This window comes from Dermacentor variabilis, chromosome 8 (genome assembly GCF_050947875.1).
Source record: "Dermacentor variabilis isolate Ectoservices chromosome 8, ASM5094787v1, whole genome shotgun sequence".
Taxonomy (NCBI): Eukaryota; Metazoa; Arthropoda; class Arachnida; order Ixodida; family Ixodidae; genus Dermacentor; species Dermacentor variabilis.
Window position 1 is genome coordinate 79,538,617 of NC_134575.1, and position 11,639 is coordinate 79,550,255.

Sequence of the window (11,639 nt, forward strand, 5' to 3'; positions counted from 1 at the left end):
ACGGAGGACTAGTCACTCTCCTGTCCTCGAGGGAGCGGGGCAGTGCGGGGCGCTGCCATCAACGCCGTCCATCATCATCATGATTCCCGCTCCGCGCCATAAGCCCCTTGTCCGCGGCCGGCTAGAAAACACCAGCAGTAATAGGCATCTGTACGCAGCCGAGTAGTGGTGGTGCTCCATGCTTGGGACCCTGTGACAGTCTCCGAGAGGCTTACTTTGCCATTTAGCACACATTACACGGCCCTCAGTACACAATATGTAGTCGAGAGTAGCCCGAACCGCGAGTGGCGAAATATAAAAGCGAATGATTGTACAGCAAAATTTATGTAAACCTTGGTATAGCCTGGCATCATCCTACTGCCGTCTCCATGTAAACTTAAAACGCACTTGACCACTCGCGGAGAAGGCTGCAGCACCTGCTAAGTAGTGTATTCGCGAATTTTCCAGGACTTTAGGTGTTTCCTATCGCTTGATTTTTGTCTTGAAATCTGGGGTCCAGGAGCTAGCAAAAATCTGCGCATGTTTTTTAGATTTAGAAGTTCGGTTGTTCATGGTCTACAGGTTGATTGTTTTTGGTTGTGACAATCTCTAGCAGGCGTGATTTTGTCCTGAACAGCGTAATCTTTCCGTGTTCTTGTGGGAACTGAAGTGGCATGTTACCAATTAAAGCACTTTTAATTCTTCAATGTGTTAATTGCGAGTAAGTCAAATATTCTTCGTGGTTCGTAGCGAGAGAAAAGATAAAAATAAAAGGTTATTGTTTGTGCAGTAACACCAATCCTACAGAGACTATGCGTCACCAAAAAGATAAAGATGAATGCATATTACGTGCAAGAACAAATGGAAACCGAGAGCAATAAAACTATAGTAAAATAATACTTTAAGTTATCTCTTAGGATCAGTTATCTTGCACAAGATCCATTAGGCTGAAATACAATTGCAAGCTTGGATTACTTATGTTGTCTGTGTTCAGTAGCCGGCCGAGGGATGGAGGCGAAAATTTCTAATTTCAGTGAACACAACTACAAAGCTTTTGCTGGCTCGCTGAAGAAGGCTATGAAATTGAGCAGGCGGAAATGTCCTCTTAAATTAGCTTCTTGCTATAAGGCTGGGGGTAGTGACATGATACCTGTAAGGAATCGTCGAGACCACTGCCAGACATGCCACTGTGAACATCGCGGAGGACAAAATGAACGCCGTTTATTGCTAGGGATAAAACATTTTGGTTCTGCCGATCTCTCTCGTGCAGTGTTTCCAGCCACTCAGTACGCACCTCTCGTTGACATCATCGGCTGAATGCGCTCGATGCGACCATAAACTGCAATTTACCCAGGGCCTGCGTAACAGCTGCGTGACTTCTTTAACTTTAATCCTGTGAACGGAGCACCCATGCTCTGACGTGTTACAACTCACATGTGCGTCCGTTGGCCTATGTGTGTGTGTGCGTTTGTGTGCATCTGCGCGTACCACCGTGTGCCTATAACACCCTTACACTTCATTATTAGCGCAGCGACAACTTGTTAGAGCCTCCTAATAACAAACAAAAACCAATACAAGATACTCCCTTGCGCTTTGCCAAGCGAAGTGCGCAGTATCACATCTGGCATAGCCGAAATTCTCTACAACAAGCGGAACCCTGTGTCCCTGGGCTTATCTGTCGAACTTGTGTTTTGACGATAAAATCGCGGAGGAAAGGGATGCAGACGTAAGGAATAAAAATACACTACAATGAGCTGAATAGCATCAAAGCTTTATCTTGCGGAAATGGTCATGGTTTTATGATGGTTCTTATTTCCCTGTAATATTGCAAAAGGAAACATAGGCGCCACGCCACTGTAGCTGGATAATGATGATGTTTATCGCATTCTCTTTGAAGCGGGGCCGGGTCGAACGGCTGCCTAACCTGCTTGATTTATATAGGTATTCCTACATCTATCGCCATGCAGGCTTATGCCTATATGATCTCGGTCCTAACTTTCATAGTTAAATAGGTAAAAGCGCTGTCACTTTACTGTACTGTCACCTATATATGCTATGTCTGGGGTTCTATCAATCTCTTACGTTCCTTTTTGCAAATGTACTATAAACTTGTTTTGCTTATCTCGGCTGCTGACCAGCGGTGCCATGCAGGATGCCCCGATTTTTTCGCTCCTTTCTGTTTGCTTGATTGCAGTCAGTGAACAAAAATAGTGCAGAAGGTGCGATATTAGCCGACAATAAGATGTGGAGGTAAAGCCATGTATGTGAACACGAGAACTACATTCGCACGCCACTTTCTCGTTTCAAACACAGAAAACTGAACAATGCCACACCCAAGCACCCTTTATTAACGGTTTTAGAATAGCGTTTGTCGCCTTACGTAGGTTAAACGCAATCACATTTGCTTCGTCTCATCGGACATCGCTGCGTGGTTTTCCAACTTGTCTGACAGTGTATTGATTTGGCTTGTCTCGTTTTATGGTCCAATGTACAAGTTTAGAAAAGTCAATGCACCCTTGGCATCAAATGTTTATGAGAACATTAAACCCACAAAGTTCCGGCATTGAAAATCTAAATCATGACTTTGGAAATGTCAATGCACCTTTTGCGTCAAGAGTTTATCAGAACTTTATACTCATAAAGTCTCGAAATCGAAGGCCATGCGCTCCGTAGATTCCGCGGCCTCCGCGAGATGCCGAGACGATCCCGCTCGCTATCAACATGCCCCTGAAACTGTGTTCGGATGGGGCTCCTTGCGTTATGTGACCCCAGGTGCATGGGCGTTGCCACCAAATCTAGCCCCAGTTCACAATGTTCGCGCCGAAACGCCTTTTCAAGCATGAAAAATACATTCGAGACAAAACCCAGAATAATTTATGCTGCCAGGCTTATTTCGTCGGTGGTGCATGACAGTACACAAAAATTTCGCGTGGTGGCTGAAGCCCCATGAGCCCTCTCTTCCTAGTTGCGCCCCTGGATACAGCCGAAGTAGTTCATAACATGTACACAGCTGATCCACGCTGCACGTTTGCACAGACATGAGCAATTTATGCTTACTGTACTTACTGCTGCAGCCAAAGGCCACGCTGTGGTTCCTCAACAACTTTTTGTGAACCGACATCACGCACATTTTTCGCCTAACTATCTATAACAACTCGAAATTGTTCTCCAACAAGTGAAACAGTGTGTATTTCTGTGGTTGACTGCCAAGTTTTGTTAATTTTCTGCCCTTTCTACTATGCAGGCTATACGTGCACTAACTTCAAGACGACGATCCTCCACCTCAAGAACAGCCTCTCCTCAGTGATTAGTAGAGATAATAAATGAAAGGAAAATATCCAATCTCGAACCAGATGGATATTATGCTTTCCTTTCATTTAACCTCATTCAGCATTCAAGGAAGCATTAATATGACCAATTAATGTTTTTGTAATTTTCTTACGTTCAGTGATGTCGAACATGCAGCATATGTACGGGCCCAGGTACAAGTCGTAAAAAGTGCTGTACCTTCGCTTGATTATATATTTATATACACAGGCTGCATATATGAAGCACGGAACAGGTCAGGCACAGGTAACATCTTTGTATAAGATTTGGCTGACATTGGGACACATCAGAATATGTTACCACACGTGGTGGCTAATTTTTTTACAGGAGTGCTGTGAACGCCAGCAATCTAATGAACAAGCTCATTAGAGGTACAATAGGAAGACATGAGACAGTTACAAAAAACTGCTCTGGAGCAGTAGGAAGACATTTCATGCTCACAAGAAACAGAAACACAAAGATAGTGGTCAATATGTTTTAGAATTACATAAGGAATGCATCAGAAAATTCCAAAGAAGCTCATCAGAAAGTGCAATGGCTGTCATGTCAAAACTCGTGAGACTTTCATGTGAAACTTATCTCTTATTTTCTTTAGGGTTGCTTCATTATCAGGAAACATTCTCAGCTGCATAATGAGGCGTGCTGCATCAGTTTGCCTGCAGACCTGCGTCGATGGAGCAGGTGTGGAGGTGAAGGTGACATGATGGCGAAGGTGCCATGAAGATGATGTCACTGTGACTACGACAGCATGACTGTTGCTCTACGTTGACGAAGTGGACGATGATGGCAAGTCAATGACGTCAGAAATAAAATATGATGTAGCGACATAAGGAATACGTTGGCATTAAAAATGACAATAATGACATGATGACTACGATGGCACGACGGTGATGCCGACCTGAGTATTCAAATGGTAGGCTTTGCCTAAGCAAGAATACAGCAGAACTTCGATTCGGACCGTGTGGCGTAATTCTTTAAAAAATGGAGAAATATCGGACTCAAGCAAATTACCTAAAATAACATCAAATCGCCACAACAGCGTGGTTGTCGTATTTTGGACGCTTACTCTCAATTCCTCTCTACTTTCCACTACATTTCCCCCCCTGTATGCTACTGGAACTCTCTCTAAGTCCCTAACTGAAACGGAAGCAACATAATCAATGAAATTAGTGCGCGTGTCTTCATGGTGTCTTTTGTGTCTCGCATTTTGCGCATCTCTCGCACTAACTTATTTTACCGTTGTCATGTGTGCTCGTAGCTTCAAAACCAGGGCCAAAACAAAATTGTGCAGGTGCTCGCGTTTCGCAAATTGACAATGGTTCGATACGTATTACGCGAGAAATACGTAACGATGGTTCGTTTTGTCATGCAACTACTGTAACAGGCGCAGCTGTGGCCCATAGCATTTTTTTACGAGAAACGTACATTAGTACAGCTGCTGACCGTATTGTTCACTGCAGTGGAGGGGCACGAAGATATTGCTACGCATTCTTAATGACAACAAAGATGCACAAACGGCTCTAAACTGAGTTGCTGTTCATTATGCGAAACGTGACTTTTTCCTGTGATAGCGTTGGTCACTGTGACCAGGTGTGCGTGCGTGCTATTTTTTATGTTTACTTTTTCTGCCTTTACATCTAAGGCTCCTCAATGTAGGCAGCAAAGGAGATTTTCCCAGTCTTTCCGAATGTCTTGGTATCTTTTCGTACAGCTTTGGTACAACAGCGTACAAGGCACCAATCCCGCTATGAGGCGGATTTGGTAAAATGCATGACAAATCTACAGGCAAAATCAGAATGGCTAGATCACTACTGATCAAAGAAATAAAAAAAGTTTACGATGGGTTAATAATGCTTTCGGGAAACAAATCTTGCTGACTGTCTGATTGATCGAATAACACTACAATGTTTCTCACGCAAGTGCATGTGGGTGTCTAGACTGCATCATGAGGAGAAGTATTTTTGTGTTCGTTTCCCGATGATTTGCAGAAAAGCATATAGGGAATAAAATGAAATAAGTAGAAAGCTTTCGAGGGTCCATCGCGCAATTCACTAAAAGCTCCCAACTGCCCATCATGCCGGAACAGCAGCAGTGTCTTTGCGGACTTATTCTCTATTATTCGAAGAGTGCAGTTTTCAGGTATGTGTGGCTTCTGCCTAAACTTTGTCAGCAGTCGGATGAACTGCATCCCAAAGCGAATCCAAAGCAGGCGTCGAGGATATGACGTGGCCAGTGGAACCAAGCACTTGATGCACATTCTTGGGTCATCTTTTGCCCGTACTCAAGCCCACTTATGGAGTCGGCTGGTTCAGTGCTTTCCGGAGGGCTTCACGTTCGACGTCATGCTGGGGACAGAGACAGAAGATGTGTTCAGTCGTTTCTGCAGTTCGACAAGAGTCACACATGGGCGTTTCTCCCATTCCAATGTGGAACGAGTAGGCAATTGTAAATGGCACTTAAAGCCAGAGGAGGCACAATATATTGTCGCCTTCGAGCTGGAAACTTTTGATGGCTTTTGTAGCTTTAGGTTGGATCAAGTCTATGAAGGTGACACTTTCGTATGCTGGGAGAAGAGTAATATTTGTCTGAGAGCTTTATCCACGAAATGAATCTCACAGTGTAGGTCCTGGATAAGGTGTTTATTACTGCGGACCGGGCAGGGTGGCTTCCGCGGCGAGGTCAATACCAACAATGCTGGTATGTCTAGGTAGGCACTAAAATATAATTTCATGGACTTTAGCGATAGCTTGATGGTGGTCTTCTCTTATCTCATATGCTTATGAGTCCTGGGATATAGCGAAAAATGGAGACTCTTAAGTGTTGCCTTAGAGTCGCATAAGATGACCCATTTCCGAGGTGTCTCTTGCAGAACGTATTTTACAGTAGTACACAGGGCCGCAAGTTCTGCTGCCGGTGATGTGCTCATGTGTTGCATATTGAATATTTATTTATTTTATTTATTTACAATACTGCTACTCTCATTTGAGAGCGTGGCAGTTGGGCGATACAGTATATATGTATATCAGTATGCATCTAGGCAGAACAGCTCATTTGAAAAAAAGGAAAAAAGAAAATAATTGCCGACGCATGACAATATAAGAAGGCAGCTGAGTTTTGGAACAAAAATGCATGTTTTCACGTGACAATTAATTAACATTATACTATCAGTGAAGAATATGTAAGTAACCAGTTATACATGCAATAGGAGCGAACCTAAAGATAACACTGCACGCGTAACGAATTGAAAAAAAAATCTAGCAAGCAATTAGCAGGAAAATGGCAGTTACAACAACCATCTTACGACTAGGATAATACAGTAACGAAAATTTATTTTGGAAACACAGCGTACCTAATGTTCCCATAACGAAAACCAACAAAAAAAGAAAAGGAAAGAAAAATGGGACATTGAAAGCAACACAATGCAAAATTTGCGACGATGATAAATGCGATGATAAATCATTTTATTTGCGCACTGCAACTTCTACTTGTGAGGTAAATTCGGACAACGATTCGATGGCGGTTATAGCAGGATCAAGTCTGTTCCATTCAGCTACTGTAAGGGGGAAGAATAAATACTTAAACGCGTCGTTGTTGCATGTGTATTCTGTTAACGTGTAAGCATGTTTGTTACGTGTTTTTCAAGCCTCAGCAAATGAAATGTACCTGGACACATCTATATTATAGTTATTTTTTAGGAGCTGAAACAAGAATCTAAGGCGAGCGCGTTTTGCTCTGGTAGATAGCGTTTGCAACCCAGACTGCGCTAGAAGATTAGTTGTTGAGTTAGCGCGTTGATATTTGCAGTGAATGAACCTATAGCCTTTCTCTGTACTGCCTCTCATTTTGTTATGTTAGTCGTTGTATGAGGAAACCAGACTATGTTTGCATATTCAAGAACTGACCTAACGAACGTTGTGTAGGCCAACAGCTTTGTTGATGTCGTAGAGAGGGAAATGCTTCTATTGAAGAAGAATAGTTTGCGTAATGCTGCTGCGGTGATATTCGAAATATGTTTATGCCACCTGAGGTCTGAAGTTAATGTAACCCCCAGGTATTTATGTTGTTCAACTTTAGTTAGTGGTATGCCGTTAATGTAAAGTTAGTATGCTATGTAAAGTTAGATGGTCTTGTTTTCCTTGTTTCGGTCATGGCCACATATTTTTTACGTTAATTGACATCTCTCAATTTGGAGTACCAAATAGCTAGAATGTTGACGGATGTATTAAGTGCGATGTGGTCGCTAGAATTAGTTAGTTCGCAAATAACAAGTTTGGGAAACCAATTATTCAAGGTTTCTTTGGAGCAAATCCGAGGTGCGGGAGTTACATTGAGCCTCTGGGATTTCATTAATAATCGCCTCACTTCTCACTTCAGCGAAAAAAGAAAGTATTGGGCGAGCCATGGTGCTTATATGAGGCTTTCAATTACTGAATTCAATTCATTCAGTATTTGCAATGCGCTTTCAGCTGTTAGCGCCTGCAGTTTGTTCTGTATCATTTGAATCATATTCATTAGTGATTGCACCATATTAAAAACTAAATTATAGGGTTTTACGTGCCAGAACCAAGACCTGATCATGTGGCGCGCAATAGTGGGGGACCGGAATAATTTGGATCACCTAGGTTTGAGCAACGTGCACGTAAATTTAAGTAAATGGGTGTTCTCGTATTTTCGCTCTCATTGAAATGTGGCCGCCATGGCGAAGATTCGATCCCGCGACCTCGTGCTTAGCAGCTCAACACCATAGCCAGTAAGCAATCATGGTGACTGATCGCACCATTTTAACCATTTTTTATGCAGTTCAGTCCATTCACCGGCAGGGGATGCCCCAGATGGTGGTACTTGCGTCGGCGTGCAGCAATTTTACTGGTGGTTGCCATCCTGGTAACGCAGGCCATGCTTCGCTGCCAGTGTTCTTGTGGGATTGTGGAATTCTTGCCTCTTGCGCAGGATGTTTCACTGCACTGAGCAGGTCAGTAATCTGCAGTGTCATGATGCTGTGTACTTGATGAGATTAGGTGTGGCTTGTAATTGAAGTACTAATAGGTGGGGCGATTCTATGTCGCAGATGAGAGAAAATCAAAACGCGGATTGAGAATGCGGACAGCGAGGTTCAGGGACGGTACCCTCACTAGTGTAACCCGATGGTCCTGTTTGTGGATTCTTGTAGCCTCATTTGTGGGTGGCAGACGTACATTAGCACGACGAAACGTCATCTTTCACCGTAGTCTGCGCAGGTCGTCCAAAGGAATGGGGCTTAAGCGCCGCTACCACATCTTGTGGCATACTTTTATATTTCTTTATTCACCGTCCTATAGCGTGAGCTGAGGCTGATCAAAACCAGTTCACCAACCTATTTCGATGTGCATTGCATCAGATACTATTATTCCGATCATTTATGAAAATACGAAATTATCGCCAAACAACAAATGATTATGTGCCTGAATTTTAGAAAACTTAGGTAAAATATGCAGTTGCTACTGGAGCCAGAAGCGCACTATATGCGGCCTTCACGTACCCTTCAAGTGCATTTGAATAACTACCTAGGATTGGCTAAATATTTTAGTTGCCAGTTATTCCAGTGCTTTAGGGGATTGCTATCGGTTTATCGTAGTCCTGATACATGCCTAATAAAACTTACCATAAATTAGCAAATCTTTCATATGGTATCTTCGACGGGTCGCCTCCATCCCACGAAGCAGAGTCAGGCAGCTCAGGCATTATTCAAAGGTAGAGGGCAAGAGCGCAAGCCGAAAGCGTGACTCGCCCTTGGAGGAGGAAATGGCGGTTGCGTAACTATGGGACTACTGCTAACGTCTGAGGTTTTGCCTATCCACCGTTCCCAGTTTCTCACTAAAACACCTAGACGGAAATCTGGCGCCACCGCCTACGCGAGTTTATTAAGGGGCGCCGTGGCCGTCATGGGAATGACGGTATATGTGTCTGCGAGGCTTGTGTTGGCTGGTGCTGTAAGAGGCTTCGTCTAAAACGTCGATATCGCTATACAAATAACGCGTTCTGAAAGTAAAATTTCATTAAAGTGTTTCCATTCACGTAAATTACATCTATACTCACCTACAATGCATAACGAAGTGAAGAAAAGCAAGAACAGAGGAGTTTCAAAGCGAGCGCGAATCTTGTCGTCTGTCCTTCAACTTTAACGGCCCGCTGATACTTTTTACGCCTAATATAATTGTACATGAAATAACAAGTTCTCATAGTTAAACAAAACATGTTTTTGTGTAATAATAAAGCTAAAACTGCTGTTTACGACCAGTTTTAGTAGAAAATGAGTCATTGTGACAGACGGAAAGGTGCTTGTCTGGCTCTTCGAGAACGATGCCAATCCGAAGTCACAATATACCGGCATTCCCATGCATACCACAGCACAGCAGCGCCAGATTTCCCTCTAGGTACTATAGGGAAAAACACTATGTTCCCGGCGCTGCCGGAAAAACCGGTGGACGCACTGGTGGGACGAGCGTGAGTTGAGACGCCAGCATGTAGTGGCCTAGGTTACGGTGAACTGTCGCCAACAGCGGTGACACTTTGCTGTAATGAAATTGCGAGAAACGCTTCAATCTGCCAGACTGCTTTGAGGGCAGGGCTCGGAGCGCCTCAAAGGTGGAGAGCGATCAAAAAGAAAAAGCCGAATGCAAGGCGCGCACCCTCTTTCAACCAGCCGAAGATAACGACACTCGTCAGTGCGGTCTGGAGCGCTCCAAAACGGCCAACCGAAGATGCCATTATATTGAAGAGTTCGGTTACACAAAAAAGCAAGCTGCGATTTCTTTGACGGCCACCAGCAGGCACGATTTTTCTGAGACCTGTACAGTGAATGCGCATTCTGGTAAGAAGTCAATTTACGTGGAACCGTGAGGCAAGTTTGATTCTTGCAAAGTTTCATGCGCAAATTTATGAATTCTCCGGCGTGGTTCTAAACAAGAGGGAAAACAAAGTGTGGTTCCCCTGTGTTGAACATCAATGGTACAACGGTATGTTTCATAAGAATAGCGTTTGTGAAATCTAACCCCACATAACAAAGAGATAAGGATGTATGCAGGCTGCCTGGAAAAACAAAGGGTGCTTGAAAGCACGAACAGCGTAGTAAAATGGTACTTTAGATTATCTGTTTGGATGCTTAACCTTGTGCAGTCTAACTCAGGCTGCAGAACAATTCTGAACAGTCAAGTAGTGACGACGTTAATTAATTTAGTTACCACGTTGCCGTATGTCAGTAGCCAGCTGACGGACGCAAGTGTTACGATATCAGGCCAACCGCCGAAAATGCATACTAATTCCTTAACCACAAAGACCTTACTGGCTTGTTGAAGGCAGTTGCTAATTGAGCAGACGGAAAATTCCCCTAAAATTAGTTGCCAACTATGGGGCTGGCGGTAGTGACACAATACCTGTAAAGTATCGTCGCAAGCAGCACCAGATACGCCACCGTGAACATCGCCAAGCTTGTTCCCGCAGACAAAATAAACCCCGCTTAACGAGATGGTTCAGCACTTCGTTTCGGCATTTATCTCCTCCAGTGCGCGGTTTGCTGGTGCTCAGAGAGAACGCCTGGTTCTTCTCGTCGGCGGTGCTGCGTGACAGCTGCTCGATTGCACGAGCACTCGTCCTGTGATAGGCTCATCCGTGCGCGGGCGTTTCCTGTTTGTAACATTTGTAATACGACGCATTTGTGCAGAAAAAATACGGCCAAGGCAGGAGAGGGAAACTAGAGACAACGAGCAAAACGAGAACAAGGCTCCCACTTCCCCTTGTTCTCGTTTGGCTCAACCCACGTATGCGTATATAAATTCATGTTCGTGTCTGTGTGTACGTCCCGCCTTCCGCCTATAACACGCACGCACGATTTCCTGAGCGCTGCGACAAGTAGTCGGGCCTCCGCACTGCGAAAACGAGGCATGCTCGCAACAGGCTGAGCAAATAAGAATGTGTAACAACCTGTATGCCGGTGAAATTCTCTGTAACGAGCGCTGCCATGCGATGCTGGGCTTGTCGGTTCAACGTAGCTTTCAATAGCGAAGTAACACACAAGAGAGAGAGAGAGAGAGAGAGAGAGAGAGAGAGAGAGAGAACATTTATTTACACCATCGAAGTCGTTGCTCTTGAGGTCGAGTGGGTGGTGTCCTCATTCCAGGATTACAGAAATGCCACAAAGCGCTGCCTAACTGTAGGATTTATTACGATGCGAAGAATGGTAAAGAGGTGATAGTTATTGGCCTTTAATATAGAGAAACAAACACAGATGCTCGAAGAACACTCATGTCAGCGGTCTCAATGCCGCCGCCAATGTCATGCTGTTCCGTAGAAGGTGC

At 44.1% G+C, this 11,639-nt stretch overlaps 1 protein-coding gene across 1 annotated transcript in view; it reads right to left on the reverse strand.

Annotated features, from left to right (window-relative positions):
- The window catches only part of LOC142591126 (cytochrome P450 3A13-like), a 97,527-nt gene extending 86,590 nt beyond the window's left edge, over positions 1-10,937 (reverse strand). Inside the window, exon 1 of the mRNA XM_075703507.1 lies at positions 10,719-10,937. Coding sequence (XP_075559622.1) covers positions 10,719-10,765 — 47 coding nt within the window. The 5' untranslated portion in view covers positions 10,766-10,937. The remainder of the gene's footprint in view (positions 1-10,718) is intronic.
- Between the last annotated feature and the right edge of the window lie 702 nt (positions 10,938-11,639).